This window comes from Protomyctophum parallelum, assembly GCF_964188405.1.
Source record: "Protomyctophum parallelum genome assembly, chromosome: 8".
Taxonomy (NCBI): Eukaryota; Metazoa; Chordata; class Actinopteri; order Myctophiformes; family Myctophidae; genus Protomyctophum; species Protomyctophum parallelum.
In genome coordinates, this window is record NC_139703.1 from 36,491,956 (window position 1) to 36,513,816 (window position 21,861).

The following is a 21,861-nucleotide window of genomic DNA, read 5'->3' on the forward strand; positions in this document are numbered from 1 at the left end:
TTCACACTGGAGAGAAACCCTATGGATGTGATCAGTGTGGACAACACTTCTCTCAAATGTCCAGACTTAAAACACACAAGATAATTCACACTGGAGAGAAACCATATGGATGTGGTCAGTGTGGACAATACTTCTCTATAATGAAAAGTCTTAAAAGCCACCAGATAACTCACACTGGGGAGAAACCCTATGGATGTGATGAGTGTGGAAAACACTTCTCTCTAATGCAACATCTTAAAGTACACCAGAGAATTCACACTGGAGAAAAACCCTATGGATGTGATCAGTGTGGACAACACTTCTCTCAAATGTCCAGCTTTAAATCACACCAGAGAATTCACACTGGAGAGAAGCCCTATGGATGTGATCAGTGTGGAAAACACTTCTCTATAATGCAAAATCTTAAAACACACCAGAGAATTCACACTGGAGAGAAACCCTATGGATGTGGTCAGTGTGGAAAACACTTCTCTAAAATGCAAAATCTTAAACAACACCAGATAATTCACATTGAAGAGAAAGAATAGGGGTAAGATCAGTGTGGACAATAGGGATGGGTCCGATTAATCGATTAATCGATTGTCGTTAATAAGACCCGAAATCGATTAAAAAAATCTATAATCGATAATTGGTTTTCTTTTCTTTTTTTCTTTTGTTTTATAAAAAATAATATTTTGCAAAGGCTATATTGTCATACAAACCCTGCCAATATATTAGGCCTAACTGCATTTAGAGGATACCTATATGTAAACAATATGAAACATACTGGGCCAGGATGGGGAGTGGTAGCCTTCACGTCACTCTCAATCAAGGGTAATGCATGCAACCTGTGCTGCTAGGTGTTAAGGAAGTAATGATGTTGAAGGCACGCAGTACTAAAATAAATGATAATCAAGTCAAGTGTGACAAAAATGGCATACCATAGCTCCATGACAATGATGCTAGCACATATCAATAATGTGCACCCTACATTGGTGAGTACAAGACAACAACCACGTATGACAGACTTTGCTCAACCCTATCGCAAATGTGACCGGAGCCGCAGCGAAAAAATATCATGCATGGACTTCACTCACAGTTGAATCATAATGTTACAATAACATGTCACTTCGTAGATGCAGAGTGGGAAATTAAAGCTGCTGTGTTACAACAAACACGCGCCATGCCCGAAAGTCACACGGCTCAGAATCTCGCAGATGGGCTGAAAATGGCGTGGGGCTTGAAAAACAAAATAATAGTGTGTGTCCACGATAATGCCAGTAATATCACACTCGCCACACAGGAACTGGTGGCCTGGGATTCGAGCCCGTGCTTTTTGCACACACATTGCAGCTGGCAATAAATGATGGCTTCAAAATCAATTCCATAAATCATGTTGTCGCAGCAGCTAGTAAACTGGTAACTAAGCCACTTCCACCACAGCACCACCTAGTGGCTACACTGCCTAGCCAGGCTCTGGAAGCAAAGCAAGAGCCCATGTGTGGAGGAGGAGGAGGAGGGCAGCAGCCACCATAAGCTAATACAGCACTGCCGCACCAGATGGAATTCCATCTATGAAATGTTTGCAAGACTTGTTGAACAGAGGTGGGCCTGTTCGGCAGTTCTGTCAGACAGAATGGTCTCCAGATTGTCAGATGCCCGGCCGCACACTAGAGCCAACGGACGCTATAGCTGCATGGGCACATTATGGAGGAGCTGATCCCTGTCCTACAACAACAGCACTGAGCGGAGAGAATGGTGTGTCCGTCTCCATGGTTTATCCAAGAACCTTTAGACTGCTATCTAAGTATCTGGCTCCAGCGGCTGAAGGTAACAAAATAATAATACCTGTAATTTAAATAGCGCTTTTTAAATTAGCTTACTCTTGAGGTGCAATAAAAAACTAATGGACGCCTTTACAATGTGAATTAAATTTACAGGTGATTCACCCAAGGTGGCAGAATTCAAACGCACAGTGTCGGAGTCACTGTTAAGGCGCATGAAACCTCACAACAGAAAGTGGCATTCATTGCATCAGTCCTTGACCCGCGACACAAACACTGTACATGCGGTTTGTGTCAAACCAAGAGGTTAAAGATGCCGTCAACGCAGCAGCGCCATCATCATCATCATCACCACCACCTTATGATGACTCAGCTGATGATGAAGATGAGCCACGGCGCGCGCCCCCGCCCCCAAAGCAACGCCGGGCAAACGTGATGGAAAGCTTCTTTGGAGAGGAGTACTTCTCCAATGAACTTGACGAGTCCGAGATGGACAGGCATTCACGTGAGCCGCGCATCCCACCCCAACAAAGCCCTCTGGTGTGGTGGAAAGCGAATGCACAAAAATATCCCAAGCTCTCTCGTGTTGCGAGGGGCCAGGGCTTACCTCGCAATCCCCGCTACGTCTGTCCCATCCGAGCGTGTGTTTTCCGCGGCGGGACTTTTAGTTAATTAACAGGCTGCGCACTCGTCTCCTCACAGAACACGTGGACATGCTTCTGTTCCTCAATAAAAACTTGGACTAATTTGATTATTGATGCGACTTCAGTCGCTTGTCACTTTCTATTAACGAGGAAGTATTGATTTGCCTGTAAGGTAAGAGTTACATAAGCCCGCAGCCCTGCACCTCACCTGCCTTTTATTTTCAATCCAATCCAATTTTCAATCCAACCTATAAAGGCTGATTTAATTAATTTGTGTTAAAATAGGCATACATATTCTTCGTTTTGTTTTTTATATATATATATATATATATATATATATATATATATATATATATATGCCATGGCCGACAAAAAAGCTATTTGTTTAAAAATATTTAAAGTGCATTTGCTTTTTTTCCCCCTTGGCCTATACTATTGTAGTGTAACATTCCTGGTGTGAAGAGTAGGGCTATTCCGGGTTATTGTTAAAATATTGCAAACCTATTGTCTATTGAACAGCTAATTTGAAATGTTTGAGAGACTTATTTTGAGCCTATAATTGAGAATAGACTGTTTAGTCACTTTTTCATTTGCTGCTTTCTTTCGTTTTAGGGATTTTAGCTGTTTTTGACAGGGGGGCGGGGGCATTCGAGCATGGGGCTAAATATGTATTATTTTACAACATTTTATAGCGATTAATTTTTTAATTATTTACTATAGTCCTAATAAACCCCAGGAAACTTCATCTGACCACAAAACATCACGAGATCTATACTGAATGTGTCAAACTGACATTGAGCCTATATGACACACAGTGTGGCTTCCCCCAGTAGGCTACCTTCACATTCAGTAGATCCTGTGATTTATTTGTGGCCAGATGTAATTTCCTGGAGTCTAGTAGGACAGTGGACTATAAAAAATAATAAAAATAAATCTCCATAATATTTTGTAAGAAAATACATATTTAGCACCATGCTCGAATGCCCCCCCCCCTGTAAAAAACAGCTAAAATGCCTAAAACGAAAGAAAGCAGCAAATGAAAAAAAAAAGAACCACTCATCTTTTAATTTCTCTAATAACATCCTAAAACATGAACCTTTGTCCTTTAAATGTAAAATGTAAATGGTTTAGGGTTAACCCAATGAATTCTGACATGTTGCACATGTTCCATTTCTGACCTTACTTTTTAATTTTATTATTATCATCATCCTTCTGTTATACCAACATATCTCTCCAAAATGTTCATTTTTCTGGAAATTAAAAATATAAAATTTTCAGGAAATTAAGATTTTTTTTAAAACAAAGCAATACAGACTCATCAAAGTTGGTGTTGTAACTTTATATATTGTCAATTACTTCCATGAGAGGTGGTGGAGTTAGTTGCTTTAGCAGACATTTTGAGGGTCCAATGAAGTTAAGAGGTTTTGTCCAAAGCACTTTTCACTACTTTACATTGGTTCAATATTGTCTAAACAACACACAGACATAAAGGGTGATCAATAGCACTGATTTCTGCCCAAAAAACCCCCAAAACCTGAATAGATCAGATTATAAAAATGTCTTCTACAGTACAGTCAGTCGTTCTTCGATTAAAAAAATAGCAGACCTACAAGCTCATAGACATGATGCTAACACCAAAATGGGTTCCCGCCCAGAATGGGTTAAAACATAGAATACAAGTTATTTCAGTGTTTCCAATGATTAAAACAAACTGTCTAAATATATAGTCATAATGATGACAATTGAATATTGATATTGTGAATGTATTTTCTTTCCTCCAAATTTGTATTTTCTTTAACATATAAATTGGACACTATCACATTGGATCTATGTATAGTGACACATTCTTTTCCATTTGTTTCTTTGCTAGTTGTGCCGTCAAAATAAATTAAAAAAGGATTTATTTATTTATTGTTTTTTGAGTGGTGCAACCACTCCTACAAGCAGCAATATCCGTGTACCTGTGTGTATGTTTGTATAAGTGAGCACGAGTATGTTACTTATTAATACCAGTAGGGGGCACCAGAAACAGAGATAGGGGTATTGCTCTGCCTGCTAATGAGAGAGAGAGAGAGAGAGAGGGGGGGGGGGGGGGGGGGGGGAGGAATTGCACCACTCAGTTCACACGGGTGTGATTTTTTTATCACAGCTGACAGGCAGCGTTCAGAAATAGATTCAGAAATAGCTGTGGGAAGTGACGTTTACGTAATAGTCATTTAGATTTTCACTTTGTTTAAACACAATGCAGTTCTCTCTCTCTCTCTCTCTTTTTTTGAGTGGTGCAACCTCTCCAAGGAACAGCTTTGTCCGTGTTCACCTATGTATGTGACGTTCACCTATACGTTCACCTATGAGCATCATATAATGAGTACCAGTAGGGGCGCTGTTGAGAGAGAGAGAGAGAGAGAGAGAGAGAGAGAGAGAGAGAGAGAGAGAGGAGGAGGGGGGGGGGGGGGGGGGGGGGGGGAGAGGGGAGTTGCAACACTCGGTTCACACGGGTGTGATTTTTAATTACAGTTTTCTGCCTTTATTGAAGAGTAGATTAATAGGCCTCATTCACACTATTGAGACAGATGTCTTGTCCATGTTTAATGGCAGCCCCCAATGCATTTCCAATGGAAGTCACATGGTTTGACCAAACATTTTTGTTTGATGGCAGTGTTCTTCCCCCCTCCCCCCCATCAAACAAAAATGTTTAGTCAAACCATGTGACTTCCATTGGAAATGCATTGGGGCGGCCATTAAACATGGACAAGACACAAGACACAGGACAAGACATCTGTCTCAATAGTGTGAACGGGGCCTAACAGGAAATGCGGAGAGAGACACGAGAAAGACACGCAGCAAAGGCCGTCGGGATCGGGAGTCGAACCCGCGGCACGCCGTCAGGCTGGCTCAGCAGCCTATAGGTGCCCGGACGGTTGAGCTACACTAACACGTTCTCTTTTTATTTGGGTTTCCTTCAACATCATAGCGAAGACACAGACAAGACAGATAAGAGGGGGATGAAGAGAGGTGATGACATGCAACCACAAAATCATACCTCAGTCTGATTTGAACTCACAGTATGTCAGCAGTTCTGACTATAATCACCGTGAGTTGCCTCAGATGTTTGGACCGCAGATTTTCAAGGTGGAATAAAAGGCCTTTCTGTGTGGAGTTTGCATGTTCTCACCGTGTCCCCTAGGGTAGGTACCCTCACATGTTCTCTCTGTGTCCCCTAGGGTAGGTACCCTCACATGTTCTCCCCGTGTCCCCTAGGGTAGGTACCCTCACATGTTCTCCCCGTGTCCCCTAGGGTAGGTACCCTCACATGTTCTCCCCGTGTCCCCTAGGGTAGGTCCCTCACATGTTCTCTCTGTGTCCCCTAGGGTAGGTACCCTCACATGTTCTCCCCGTGTCCCCTAGGGTAGGTACCCTCACATGTTCTCCCCGTGTCCCCTAGGGTAGGTACCCTCACATGTTCTCTCTGTGTCCCCTAGGGTAGGTACCCTCACATGTTCTCTCTGTGTCCCCTAGGGTAGGTCCCTCACATGTTCTCTCTGTGTCCCCTAGGGTAGGTACCCTCACATGTTCTCCCCGTGTCCCCTAGGGTAGGTACCCTCACATGTTCTCCCCGTGTCCCCTAGGGTAGGTACCCTCACATGTTCTCCCCGTGTCCCCTAAGGTAGGTACCCTCACATGTTCTCCCCGTGTCCCCTAGGGTAGGTATACCCTCACATGTTCTCCCCGTGTCCCCTAGGGTAGGTACCCTCACATGTTCTCCCCGTGTCCCCTAGGGTAGGTACCCTCACATGTCCTCCCCGTGTCCCCTAGGGTAGGTACCCTCACATGTTCTCCCCATGTCCCCTAGGGTAGGTAACCTCACATGTTCTCCCCGTGTCCCCTAGGGTAGGTACCCTCACAAAAAACATGCAGTAATCCTGGTCTCTAAACTGCCTCCCCCTGGCTAGCCGGGGCGCCTGATGGAGGGGAAAGGAACTGGTTGGAATAACGTGTTCCTTCCACGCGCTACGTCCAACAAGGGAAACTCCCCCCTGTCAGGTGTAAAGGAGCAGCTTGGACTCCTCATGCACTGAAGGAAGCATGAGGTCAGTCTGTTGCTCTCCCCAGGTTGGCAGAGGGAGTGTATAGCGCCTCGGATTACAGACAATATAAATAAATAAATAAATAAATGGCTTACAAAAATTGTGGGATTAAAATTGATAAGAGAGTAGGAGCAGTGTCGATTTCGTCGGCTAAAACTAAGACGACTACCTATTTTCACTGACGTAAACTAAATAGAAACTAAATTAAAACTAAGCTATGATGACTAAAACTAAGACTGAAGCCCGACACACACCGTCTGCGACCGCCGCGCGTACCGCCGCGGTACAGTATTGCCGCGCGCCACGGCAACACCAAAAGGACGCGGCGCGCTACCACGCGGCTGGGGAGTTTTGTTGACTATTCCATTGCCACGCCCACGGATAGCCGGGTGGAGGCCGCGCGGCAACGCCTGGAAAATAGAACAGCGGTGCATCGGCGCGGCAGGCGAGGCGTGACCGCGCGCCAGCGCGCGTCGGACGCAGCCGGTGTGCGATAGGTTCATTGAAAATAATGGAGGCGGCCATGTCCGCCGCGCGGCGACGCGCGTGGGACGCAGCCGGTGTGTGGTGGGCTTAAATGTATTGACAATTTCGTCAACAAATAAAAACTAGACTAAAGAGATCCAGTATAAGTCATTTTACACTTTATTGTTTGCCTAGCAGATCTACAAGCTCACACGAGCTTGTAGATCGGCTATTTCCAGCTTCCCCAGAAGCAAAGATTTGAGTTAAATACGGTCGCTCTGAAAGAATATATATTCAATTATTTGAGCCGCATTTTCACGAAAAAAATAAAATAAAAACTACGGTATCAATTAAGGCCCGCCAAAATACATTTTAGTCGACTAAATCAACTGTAGATTTAGTCGACTAATATCATATGATATGTAGTCGACTAAAACTAGACTAACACTAGAACATTCCACGTGACTAAAACAAAATCATTGAAAACTATTGAAGAGACTACGACTATAAAACTAAAAATCTAAATTTGCTCTAAAGAACAACAGAGTAGGAGGAGAGAAGGAGAAGAGGAGGAGAGGAAAGAAGGAGAGGAGGAGGAGAGGAAAGAAGGAGAGGAGGAGGAGAGGTCTCACCCTCTGCTGGATGACGGCATGTTTGTGTTCCAGGTCTCTCTTCTCCACGGCCGAGTCGATGACCAGCTGATCCAACTGGACGACACAGAGAGATACAAGACTTTATGATCCAACTGGACGACACAGAGAGATACAAGACTTTATGATCCAACTGGACGACACAGAGAGATACAAGACTTTATGATCCAACTGGACGACACAGAGAGATACAAGACTTTATGATCCAACTGGACGACACAGAGAGATACAAGACTTTATGATCCAACTGGACGACACAGAGAGATACAAGACTTTATGATCCAACTGGACGACACAGAGAGATACAAGACTTTATGATCCAACTGGACGACACAGAGAGATACAAGACGTTATGATCCAACTGGACGACACAGAGAGATACAAGACTTTATTGGCAGTTAAACAAAATACGACACAAACGTGCGTGCGTGCGTTTGTGTGCGTTTGCGTGAGTTGCGTGCGTTGCGTGTGTGCGTTTGCATGCGTTCCTGTGCAGCCAGTTTCTTCATGTAGGGGTCGATCTCATCACTGTGTGCATGCGTGCGTGCATGCGTGCGTTGCATGCGTACCTGTGCAGCCAGTCTCTTCATGTAGGGGTCGATCTCATCACTGTGTGTGTGTGTGTGTGTGTGTGTGTGTGTGTGTGTGTGTGTGTGTGTGTGTGTGTGTGTGTGTGTGTGTGTGTGTGTGTGTGTGTGTGTGTGCGTGCGTGCATGCGTGCGTTGCATGCGTACCTGTGCAGCCAGTCTCTTCATGTAGGGGTCGATCTCATCACTGTGTGCGTGTGTGCGTGCATGCGTGCGTTGTGTGCGTACCTGAGCAGCCAGTCTCTTCATGTAGGGGTCGATCTCATCACTGTGTGTGTGCGTGCGTGCGTTGAGTGGGTGCGTACCTGTGCAGCCAGTGTCTTCATGTAGGGGTCGATCTCATCACTGTGTGTGTGCGTGCGTGCGTTGAGTGCGTGCGTTGTGTGTGTACCTGTGCAGCCAGTGTCTTCATGTAGGGGTCGATCTCATCCAGGATGTTGTATCCTTGCTGGAACAGCGTGTGCTGAGCGTGCATGTAGGACAGAATCTGAAAGGAGACACGAGAACCAATCAAAATGCTGCGTTCACACAGGCAGATGCAAAGCTATACCGTCTACCATTCATTGTCAATGGAAGCACAGCGACGTGGTCGATGCAAAGATGCATCCGACGTTTGTATAGCGGCTGCAACAGCTAGAGTACAAATACACTAGTGCAGCTTTGCATCTTTGTGTCTCTTGCATCTGCCCGTGTGAAGATGCAAAAGATTCAAAGATGCAAAGCTATAAGTGTATTTGTGGCATTGTATCTTCGGTGAAATGATAACAAAAGAGAAACAGAACATAAAAGTGGTTGTCTTTACCGCGTCTAAAATCTCAAACTTCTTCTTGGCCTGAAGCACATTGATCTGTTGACGACATGGAATGAGAAAAACAAACACAAAGCATATGGTTTAGGCAACAGCACTTTGGATAAAGACACCAAGGGCTGTATTTTGTGTGTCTTAAGTACCAGGTCTTATTCCCTAACTTGAGTAAACTAAAGACCTGGAGGCGTGATCAATGCCATTTGGCTATTCTGAGTGGCCAAAGAGCATTGATCATGCCTCCAGGTCTTTAGTTTACTCAAGTTAGGGAATAAGACCTGGTACTTAAGACACGCAAAATACAGAATGTGATTTAGCTCACAGCACTTTACCTAATGGACTGAATGAAAATCAACTGATAATCACAAAGTAGGTTAACACTTATCAATTTAATGTAATCCAGCAGCAGACTGAGATCAGGAAACGCGGAGACGTTCGACGTGGCGTTGGTCGTGTTGTCTGACTATTACTGACCCTAAACCTAGCCCTATAACTATAACCATAACCCTAACCTCAGTAGTACATATAGTCCAGTACCAGGTGTCTATAGGGTCCTACCTGTAGTACATATAGTCCAGTACCAGGTGTCTATAGGGTCCTAAATGTAGTTCATAGTCCAGTACCAGGTGTCTATAGGGTCCTAAATGTAGTTCATAGTCCAGTACCAGGTGTCTATAGGGTCCTACCTGTAGTACATATAGTCCAGTACCAGGTGTCTATAGGGTCCTAAATGTAGTTCATAGTCCAGTACCAGGTGTAATAGGGTCCTACCTGCAGTACGTAGTCCAGAGCCAGGTGACGGAAGGCCTTGCGGCTGAGGATGAGGGCCTGCGTGGCCTCCTCACACTCGTGGGCCTTGTTCCTGGGAGCCTGGGCGTTCTTCACCTGGGCTATCTCCATGTCCTCGCGCACCCGGTCGAACTGCTTCTTGGTCTCCTTGAACCGCCGCACGTCCCTGGCAGACACGGGCGACAACATGCAGTGTGTTAGAAAGCTAACAGTACGTCCCTGGCAGACACGGGCGACAACATGCAGTGTGTTAGAAAGCTAACAGTACGTCCCTGGCAGACCAGGGCGACAACATGCAGTGTTAGAAAGCTAACAGTACGTCCCTGGTAGACCAGGGCGACAGCATGCAGTGTGTTAGAAAGCTAACAGTATAAGTTTTAACACGTCCCTGGTAGACCATGACGACAGCAGGGCGACAACATGCAGTGTGTTAGAAAGCTAACAGTATAAGTTTTAACAGGGGGGAGAGCATCGGCCGACACGTAGCCTAGTCGCCCAGTATCGCCCGAAAAGATGAATTATTTGTATCTTTTCGGGCGACGTTCCCCCGCCCACTTTTCGACCCTCCCCTGTCCGCCTGCTATCGCCGGTAGTCTCCGGGTCCCTTAGACAAATTAAATAATGCACTTCCAGTAAATTTGTCTGGCTGTCGCCCGCTGTTAAAACAGCGGGATAATAGGGATGTCCCGATACACTATTTTTGTTTCCGATCCGATCCCACAATTTCTGTGTTAGCCGATACCGATACAGAATACCGATACCAGAGAATAATAATAATAAATAAATAAAAAATATCTTATTTTGAAGTCCACCAACCGGGAATAACGATTATAACTATCTAGCTATATATCTCGGGGGCTTTCTATGTTGCATTATTTCTTTCGTTGCCAAATGTCCGTCGACTACCTTTTTTCACAGAGGAAAAGTAAATTAAAACTAAGCTATAATGACTAAAACTAAGACTACAAATTATTGTCAATATTATTGACAATTTCGTCAACGAAATAAAAACTAGCTAAAATGTTAGGGAGGGACTAGTGGAGAAGAGTTCCAGTAGAATTATAGACACGTCATTTTATGAATTAGGATATGAAAATGATTGTTTCGAACGCTTATGCCTATAAATCATTTGCGAGCCAAGTGTATGGACTTTAATGTTTGTTTACTTTGCATACACATAGTAATGAAAGGATAGAGACCGCAAACTGGTGAATATAGCAGATCTACAAGCTCACAATGTGAGCTTGTAGATCTGCTATATTCACCAGGTTGGGTCCCAGCCAAACATATAATCTCTCTTTCGATCTGAAAAGTTTGGGAACCACTGACTCTAGACTAGGACAATCAGTCTCTGTTTATAGGAAAGATTGATTGAAACCCAATCAGAATGAGTCAGTTATATTAGTGCACTATGGCATTATGCTGCTATAGTGAGGATCCAGGTTCCACTCTTCTTGTCTAGCCTGCCTGGCCTCTATCTCTGCCCTCTCACTGACATAAAAACTGGACCCAAATGGACCACAGAACCACCACATACTCACTCTTTGGCCTCTATCTCTGCCCTCTCTCACTGACATAAAAACTGGACCCAATTGGACCACAGAACCATGACATACTCACTCTTTGATGAAGGTGTGGAGCTGCTGCTTAATGGATCTCTGGGCCTGGTCAAACAGAATCTGTGGAAGAGAGAGAGACAGACCTGTGTTATTTCTTTTTTGTATGTTGTAGAGTATGTTTTGCATTTGCGTGTGTGTCCGTCTGCGTGTCCGTCCGTCCGTGTTATGGCGCCACCATGAGGAAGAGTTTTGCAAAACACATTTCTTTATATTACTCGTACAGATTTTATCCATACGTCACGCAAATCGGTACACACTATCTCTACAGTCATGTGATCAATACGGACCTGTCTGTCCACTTCCCCATATTCCATCCCCATTGGCTAAGATTGCCTTCCAAAGTCTCCAGGATTTGTCCATTTCCTATGAAATGCCTCAAAAAATGTGTGCAATTGCCGTGAAATTAACAGGACTTTTAGCCTACTTTATAATAACAACAGCTGATTACATTAACGATATTCACAGCCACTCTCTTCAGGAGTCAGGAACAGCCATCGTTGCCAGATCTTATCAGAGCACATGTTGTAGTTCTCAGGTGGGTCCTTGACACCATTTACTGTCCCGTACACTAACGTTCCACTGGGCACGGTGAAGCGTTGTCTAGTGTTGGTGGACGAGCAGGGAGAGGATATAAGAAGCAGCCGCACGATATCATGACATACAGTGACTCTGCTGCAGGATGAAAGGCTGTGTGGCGTTGCTTGTTCTACTGTCCTGTCTGTCTGAGGCTGCAGGGGCTCCGGAGGAGAGCGGACCGCTCAGTGAGAGACAGAGAGACGATGACCTTTGGGGGGAGCTGAGAGAACTGAGAGACATGGTGGTGGTGCAACGAGAGAAGATGAGCAACATGGAGGAAGACGCCAAGGAACAGAGGATGTTCATGACAGGTCAGCGTGGTCACAATGGAGCTGGAAGAAGTCTGTAAAGGTTTACACTTACAGGCTGGAATGTGTTTGGAATGTTTTATAGTTTAACATAATGTTGCTCTGTGATATTTTTCAGTAATGGCTGCCAAACTGAGTGCTAGCGAGAGCCACGTGAAAGACCTCCAGGTCCATGTTGCAGACCTCCAAACCAGACTCGGTACCGGCGAGGTCCAAGTTGCAGACCTCCAAACCAGACTCAGTACCAGTGAGGCCCAAGTTGCAGACCTCCAAACCAGACTCGGTACCAGTGAGGTCCATGTTGCAGACCTCCAAACCAGACTCGGCACCGGCGAGGTCCAGGTGGAAGAGTTGAAGGTAGAAAGTGAAGGTAATTTGAACAGGATGATGTTCAGTGAATAAGTTGAAAAAGGGACCTTACTTTGATGTTAATTACTTTAATTGATCTCAGAGAATAGATATATAGATATCATGCAATTTACTGTACAGTCTAATAAATGCATAATGAAAAGCTTACCCCCTCAACACTGAGAGTGCATTATGAGTATTTACTGTATGACTGACTTAATGCTGATGTACTGATTTCAGCTCATCTTGCTCAGCTGACCACCATAGAAACCAGGCTGACTGCTGCTGAAAGCCAAGTGACCCAACTGTGGAGTAAGTATGTTTTATACTAACTATAACCAGAGTGGAGTAAGTATGTTTTATACTAACTATAACCAGAGTGGAGTAAGTATGTTTTATACTAACTATAACCAGAGTGGAGTAAGTATGTTTTATACTAACTATAACCAGAGTGGAGTAAGTATGTTTTATACTAACTATAACCAGAGTGGAGTAAAGGCCTATTCATAGTCTGGATTTTCGGTGGTAAGGTGACCACCGCTCCAGTGGTGAGCTGACCACCGGAGCTGAAATAACGTTGAGCGGTGGTGAGTAGAAACAGAGGGAAGGGCTGGAGCGGTGGTGGTGGTTTGCTCTTCACCGCGGCTCGTGACGTCATGTTGTAGTTCGGCGGTCACCCCACCACCGTAAAACCAGACTATGTATGAGCCTTAAGTATGTTTTATACTAACTATAACCAGAGTGGAGTAAGTATGTTTTATACTAACTATAACCAGAGTGGAGTAAGTATGTTTTATACTAACTATAACCAGAGTGGAGTAAGTATGTTTTATACTAACTATAACCAGAGTGGAGTAAGCATGTTTTATACTAATTATAACCAAAGTGCCTACACTGTATTGACTTGAGAGCTACTTTCTCTGTATAGGCCTAAAGTCCGGCTATTTTCAAAAATAGCACATCCAAACGCACCAACCAGTGTTGTTCTCGTCGACTAAAACTAAGACTAAGACTACCTTTTTTCACTGACGAAAACTAAATGGAAACTAAATGAAAACTAAGCTATGATATAAATACTAAAGACAAAATATATGGACAATTTCGTCAACAGATAAAAACTAAAACTTTAGTCGACTAAAGTCCTAGGATATTTAGTCGACTAAAACTAGACTAACACTAAGACATTCCAGGTGACTAAAATGTGACTAAAACTAAATGAAAACTATTCGAGAGACTATGACTAAAACTAAAATCTAAATTTGCTGCCAAAAACAACACTGCGCACAACGCGGCCCAAGGGCAACACGTTGAAAGCTTGTATATCTGCTATTCTTGCTCCAGAACAGACGTACCGTAGGCCTACTAGTAATTTACAAAAAATGATAATAATATTATCATTCTGACCTGAGATCAGATTCATACGAGGTTTCCACTGGACACACACTGGTCTGATTAACCCATTCTGACCTGAGATCAGATTCTAAAAATGTCAGTCGTTCTTCGATTTTTCAAAAATAGCAGACCTACAAGCTCGTAGCGCACCACTCGGTGGCGCGCTATGAGCTTGTAGATCTGCTATTTTTCAATAGCTAAAGCATAACATGATGCTAACACCAAAATGGGTTCCCGTTCAGAATGGCTTAATAGTATAATATATTGTGCTTTTTTGATAGGCAATTGAAACAATTTGCTCCTGTGTTGACAGACAAGCCGAAGGTGGCCTTCTCTGCTGGTTTGGGTTATGGACAAGTTGGACCGTATGCTTCTGCCACCCCTCTGGTCTACAAGAAGGTCTTCAGTAACATCGGCAACGCCTACAATCCATCTACAGGTGATTAAACTACAATCCATCTACAGGTGATTAAACTACAATCCATCTACAGGTGATTAAACTACAATCCATCTACAGGTGATTAAACTACAATCCATCTACAGGTGATTAAACTACAAGCCATCTACAGGTAGGTGGAGATTAAACTACAATCCATCTACAGTTAGGTGGAGATTAAACTACAATCCATCTACAGGTACAGTAGGTGGTGTCGTGGTGATTAGACATACAGAAATATTAGCACTCACTACCGTCACAATCTGTCGCATCGTGATCAGGGGGGCAGTCAGACAGATATTTCGTGAAGCCACTAAGGAAATCGGGACTTCCTGAAATGGCCTGTTGTGGCGCTGTCATTGGGCCCAAAAAAACCCATATCCCCATAAAGGTCCATGTATTTGGGCCCAACTTCACCTCCTAGACTGTATTACCTTAATAAACATGGTCATGAATACTTTCTGCTTCCAGTCACTAGTTTAAAGTCTAATTTCTCATGTCATAATATTCTTTTTGGAAAATTATGGTATTTAAAAAATTACCATAAAGTCGCGTATGTTCTGAGGGGCGTGGCTATACAGTCTATGATCGGGATCCACCCCCTGTTCGAGTCAAAATAAAAACCAACTAAGAAGAAGGGGGGGAGTCCCACCTCGTTGTCTGGGCCAGCCAATGGCCAGCTGGGCCCAAACGGATCTAGAAAGATGGCGATTTACAATTCAAGGACTGACTGGCTTCATCTTACGTCCATATCAGACCCGGGGAACGCTTTGTCCATATTTCTTTTTACAGTCTATGATCGTGAATGTGGGAGGTGAGGACGCTGGCGTCGACTGTTCGCCGCTTCACCTCCAAACGTATGAATGAATGAACCGTTGTAAAGCGCGTTGAGCACTTGGAAATGCTCTATAAAATGCAATACATTATTATTTATAGAGCTGGGACTCGATTAAAAAAAAATCTAATTAATCAGAGGCTTTGCGATTAATTAATCTAGATCAATTGCATTTTAATCGCATATCAATATTCAACCCGAGAACAGCGAGAAACCTTTTTTTTTAATGTTTTTTGGTATCCCAGTGAATCAATGAGTGACTACAGGATACCACTCATTTTCAACATTTTACTGTCATTAATATACCTGTTGTGGAAATAATAATAAAAAGTCACCCCATTCTGTGTTGCCTAGAACTGGAGGTTTGAAATAAATTTAGTAACAGTAACATCTCAGTGACATCACAAAGCTGTACTTACTTCATATTGTTACTGTTTTTTGTCAGACCTCCAGTTCTAGGCAACACAAAATGGGGTGACTTTTTATTATTTCCAGTTTTCAGTACTATAGAAAAGCGCCCAGTGAGAAACGTTCCGCGGTGAAAAAAAAGGTGCGATTAATTTATCTGTAGTTAATCGCGATTAATTTTTCTGTAGTTAATTAATCTAAATTAATCGCAATTAGTCCCGGCCCTAATTATTTATAATTGTATTTATTTTTCTCTCTATTAATATTATGTGTTCTCTCATTATCTTTCAGGGGTCTTCTCTGCGCCGGTCAAAGGACTCTATCACTTCACATTTGCTGCACATAACGCTTGGCCATCAGAGTCTTTCTGTGTCTGGATGTTTAAGAGTGAGCAGAGTCTCTTAGCTAACTGTGGATACAACAGTGGAGGTGAAGAGCAGTTAACAGGTGGAATGATGGTAGAGCTGGAGGAGGGAGACAGGGTTTACATGCATTTAGATCGAGGGGAGAGGCTCTTTGATGACATGTACAACCGCACCATGTTCAGTGGCGTTCTGGTCTATGCTATGTAACACTATAGAATTACTCTGTTATTAAAGTAAAAGTATCAACACTGCAATATATAAATACTCTGTTACAAGTCAAAGTGTGGATTTCCTCTAACACGGACAGATAGATCGTTTTGGGGTCCTTGACATGAAAAATGTTTGAGTTAGCATTATGTTAATTAAAAGAGCCTCCATAATGTTCATATCCGTCCTGTCAATAAACACATTGAAAGCATTGTTTGTCTGTTTTACTGATTAATATTAATAATTATAAACACATTGGACAGCATTGTTGTCTGTTGTATGGTTTAAATGGTAAATGGTGCATTTATATAGCGCCTTTATCCAAGGCGCTTTACAGAGATTGTGCATTACATTCACCCATTCACAGTTCACACACACATTCATACACCGATGGCAGCGGAAACCATGCAAGGCACCAACTAGCACCAATGATAGTTTGGAACAAAATGGACCCTTATGGGTCTGTAACTCAGAGAGTGTACTCTCAGAGTTGATTTTACAATATAATTATAAATTGGGGTCCGTAGACTAATTCATGTCAAACTGGGGGTCCTTCAAATTAAACGGGTTGAGAATCACTGCTAGAGCCTTAAAAATCTACTCTCATGGGGGTCCCCATGGCATATCTCTTCAAATGGGGGTCCCTGGCATATCTCTTCAAATGGGGGTCCCTGGCATGTCTCTTCAAATGGGGGTCCCTGGCATATCTCTTCAAATGGGGGTCCCTGGCATATCTCTTCAAATGGGGGTCCCTGGCATGTCTCTTCAAATGGGGGTCCCTGGCATGTTTCTTCAAATGGGGGTCCGTGGCATGTCTCTTCAAATGGGGGTCCCTGGCATGTCTCTTCAAATGGGGGTCCCTGGCATATCTCTTCAAATGGGGGTCCCTGGCACGTCTCTTCAAATGGGGGTCCCTGGCATGTCTCTTCAAATGGGGGTCCCTGGCATGTCTCTTCAAATGGGGGTCCCTGGCATGTCTCTTCAAATGGGGGTCCGTGGGCTCTAGTGATGATGTGTTTATGTCCATATATGTGAGAAATACAACATCCATGAGCATCACGGAATATTAACATTATGAGAACTACAACATCCATGAGCATCACGGAATATTAACATTATGAGAACTACAACATCCATGAGCATCACTGGATATTAACATTATGAGAACTACAACATCCATGAGCATCACGGGATATTAACATTATGAGAACTACAACATCCATGAGCATCACGGAATATTAACATTATGAGAACTACAACATCCATGAGCATCACTGGATATTAACATTATGAGAACTACAACATCCATGAGCATCACGGGATATTAACATTATGAGAACTACAACATCCATGAGCATCACTGAATATTAACATTATGAGAACTACAACATCCATGCGCATCACTGGATATTAACATTATGAGAACTACAACATCCATGAGCATCACGGAATATTAACATTATGAGAACTACAACATCCATGAACATCACTGAATATTAACATTATGAGAACTACAACATCCATGAGCATCACTGAATATTAACATTATGAGAACTACAACATCCATGAGCATCACGGGATATTAACATTATGAGAACTACAACATCCATGAGCATCACTGAATATTAACATTATGGTTACATTTAGCTCATGTTGACTAATCTAACTGACACACTCTGATGGAAAAAATAATATATTGTAATTGATCATTTCAGTTATGTAATATCAAAAGGCACATTCTAAACGTATGGGGGAACATCACACCATGAAACGACACTATTTCTTTCAATTCATGTCATGAATATGAAATGAATACCCTGGACCCGAATGGAAAGAAGACTGCAAGGACTTTTTTGTATTTTTCCGGTGCTATCCTTTTAGTGTTTGACTGTACTCTGTACTGCTTAGATTTCTGCCTAATACAGTATTGATTCAATCAAGCAATCAAGCAATCAATCAATCAATCAATCAATCAATCAATCAATCAATCAATCAATCAATCAATCAATCAATCAATCAATCAATCAATCAATCAATCAATCAATCAATCAATCAATCAATGACTGTCATGTTTTGAAAAGCCCAGAGATGATTCGATGGCAGTTATGGGCAGAGGTTGCAACTTGCAGATGCTGTATTACACCACAAGATGGCAACCTAAGCCCTTTCATAGGACACTGTGTGGAGGGAGGCAGAGAGAGAGAGAGAGAGAGAGAGAGAGAGAGAGAGAGAGAGAGAGAGAGAGAGAGAGAGAGAGAGACATCAGTCATGTGTGCAAGCTGAAGGAGCAAAACAGGTCGATCACGATCACAGGCACGCACACACACACGCAGCCACGCACATGCATTAGTTATCCTTCATGGTTTTGTAGTATTTGTCCTTTTTAACCTCCTCCTCGTCCCTCCATCCTTCCCTCGTCCTCCTCCTCCTCGTCCTCCTCCTCCTCATCCCTCCATCCTTCCCTCCACCTCTCCTCCTCCTCATCCCTCCATCCTTCCCTCCACCTCTCCTCCTCCTCCTCCCTCCACCTCTCCTCCTCCTCATCCCTCCATCCTTCCCTCCACCTCTCCTCCTCCTCCTCATCCCTCCATCCTTCCCTCCACCTCTCCTCCTCCTCATCCCTCCATCCTTCCCTCCACCTCTCCTCCTCCTCCTCATCCCTCCATCCTTCCCTCCACCTCTCCTCCTCCTCCTCATCCCTCCATCCTTCCCTCCACCTCCTCCTCCTCCTCATCCCTCCATCCTTCCCTCCACCTCTCCTCCTCCTCCTCATCCCTCCATCCTTCCCTCCACCTCTCCTCCGCTTTCATCCCTTCTTCCTTCCCTAATGGGGAGTCTGTCTGTCTGTCTATCTAGACCACAATCAGCGCTTCAGCTGCACGCACGCACGCACGCACGCACACACGAGATAGATTACACACACACACACACACACACACACACACACACACACACACACGTGACACTCTAAGCCACTTGTTCATGCTGTGACTGACAGGCGTCAGGTCTTAAATCACTGCATCGCCAGACGTCTACTGAGTTACGCAGATCTACAAGCGTACAATGCATCGCAGCGTGACACCTTGTGAGCTTGTAGATCAGCTTTTCTCCATGTGTCAAAATGTGTGTAACAAGACCTTATGTTGACACACCCACCACTAACATGAGGAATTCATCCAGAGTTCCACATTTCATATAGATTAATGCCAACAGCTACACGCACACACACACACACACACACACACACACACACACACACACACACACACACACACACACACACACACACACACACACACACACACACACACACAGCATCAATCACTGTGGATTAGACATTCTGTAGCAATCCCCAATGTGCAGCATATAGTAAATAAACATACACACTGCGCGGATTACATCCTCCGTGTGTGTGTGTGTGTGTGTGTGTGTGTGTGTGTGTGTGTGTGTGTGTGTGTGTGTAGCTGTTGGCATTAATCTATATGAAATGTGGAACTCTGGATGAATTCCTCATGTGGAGAGAGAATGGCATGGTGATTTGCGTAGCACAAATCTTTATGACGTATACAGGTATAGAGATTACTGCATGCTTTTTGTGAGGGTACTGTACTTACTGTACTTACTAGAGGTGTAACGATACATTTATACGATACGATATATGGACGATATTGGTTCATTATGGCGATACGATACGATACGATTCAATGATTTGAAATCGATACAGTAACTATTCAAAATACATTGATATTATATTATAATTATAAGTAATTAATCCCCTCTTTTTCTTTTTTCTTCTAATAACTGCTACCACGCACAAAAATGTAGTATTGATACAATCGATTATTTGCAAAACAATTCAATACCGATTGTTTGCATTGCAAAACGATACGATACAATATAAAGTCAAATTTGCCGTTTTAATTTCGATATACTTCTGTTCCTGAAATTAAAATCAATTTTTCGATGCAGTTACCATATCGTTACACCCCTAGTACCTACCCTATAGGGGACACGGGGAGAACATGTGAGGGTACCTACCCTAGGGGGCACGGGGAGAACATGTGAGGGTACCTACCCTAGGGGACACGGGGAGAACATGTGAGGGTACCTATCCTAGGGGACACGGGGAGAACATGTGAGGGTACCTATCCTATAGGGGACACGGGGAGAACATGTGAGGGTACCTACCCTATAGGGTGCACGGGGAGAACATGTGAGGGTACCTACCCTAGGGGACACGGGGAGAACATGTGAGGGTACCTACCCTAGGGGACACGGGCAGAACATGTGAGGGTACCTATCCTAGGGGACACGGGGAGAACATGTGAGGGTACCTATCCTATAGGGGACACGGGGAGAACATGTGAGGGTACCTACCCTATAGGGTGCACGGGGAGAACATGTGAGGGTACCTACCCTAGGGGACACGGGGAGAACATGTGAGGGTACCTACCCTAGGGGACACGGGGAGAACATGTGAGGGTACCTACCCTAGGGGACACGGGGAGAACATGTGAGGGTACCTACCCTAGGGGACACGGGGAGAACATGTGAGGGTACCTACCCTAGGGGGCACGGGGAGAACATGTGAGGGTACCTACCCTAGGGGGCACGGGGAGAACATGTGAGGGTACCTACCCTAGGGGACACGGGGAGAACATGTGAGGGTACCTACCCTAGGGGACAAGGGGAGAACATGTGAGGGTACCTACCCTAGGGGACACGGGGAGAACATGTGAGGGTACCTACCCTAGGGGACACGGGGAGAACATGTGAGGGTACCTACCCTAGGGGACACGGGGAGAACATGTGAGGGTACCTACCCTAGGGGACACGGGGAGAACATGTGAGGGTACCTACCCTAGAGGACACGGGGAGAACATGTGAGGGTACCTACCCTAGGGGACACGGGGAGAACATGTGAGGGTACCTATCCTAGGGGACACGGGGAGAACATGTGAGGGTACCTACCCTAGAGGACACGGGGAGAACATGTGAGGGTACCTACCCTAGGGGACACGGGGAGAACATGCCAACTCCACACAGAAAGGCCCTTTCGCCAACCCCACCCGGGTGACGTGTTTTATATTGTAACTATTGTACAATCTATCAATATTACATTCGAGGACGTGCTTTACGTAGATTATTGGCACTTCAGTGCTGCTTATAAGGAACACCCTCCTGTGCAATATTTCTTAAGTAAATCACTACCTCAAGAGACAGATAAACATTCACCTCATGTTGACTATCAGTCTGAGCTCTGTAGATCGGAGTCTATTGCAAATCTATTTAAAGATCCCCCGGAGCGATACAGCCTCACAGCTCTACACCCAAATCATCTTAACAACCCAGCTGTGTTCCTGAACACACTCCTCCACCTCGTATACACCCAAATCATCTTTTTTTTTTTGTAAATTTTTATCCCACGATTTTGTAACCCAGTTTTCTTTTTCACCCAGTGCCAATTATCTAATGTAATCCTGAGCGCTACACTTCCTCTGCCAACCTGGGGGGGCAGTGGACTGACCTCATGCCTCCTTATATGCATGAGGAGTCCAAGCTGCTTCTTTTCACCT

At 44.2% G+C, this 21,861-nt stretch overlaps 1 protein-coding gene across 1 annotated transcript in view; it reads right to left on the minus strand.

The window, feature by feature from the left end:
- LOC310863856 (arf-GAP with coiled-coil, ANK repeat and PH domain-containing protein 3-like) overlaps positions 1 to 21,861 on the minus strand; it is a 145,219-nt gene that overhangs the window by 47,332 nt on the left and 76,026 nt on the right. The window contains exons 5-9 of the mRNA XM_083772358.1: positions 11,412 to 11,470; positions 9,774 to 9,957; positions 9,000 to 9,044; positions 8,589 to 8,684; positions 7,593 to 7,667 (exon numbers count right to left, since the gene is read on the minus strand). Of these exons, the coding sequence (XP_083628484.1) occupies positions 7,593 to 7,667; positions 8,589 to 8,684; positions 9,000 to 9,044; positions 9,774 to 9,957; positions 11,412 to 11,470 (459 nt within the window). The remainder of the gene's footprint in view (positions 1 to 7,592; positions 7,668 to 8,588; positions 8,685 to 8,999; positions 9,045 to 9,773; positions 9,958 to 11,411; positions 11,471 to 21,861) is intronic.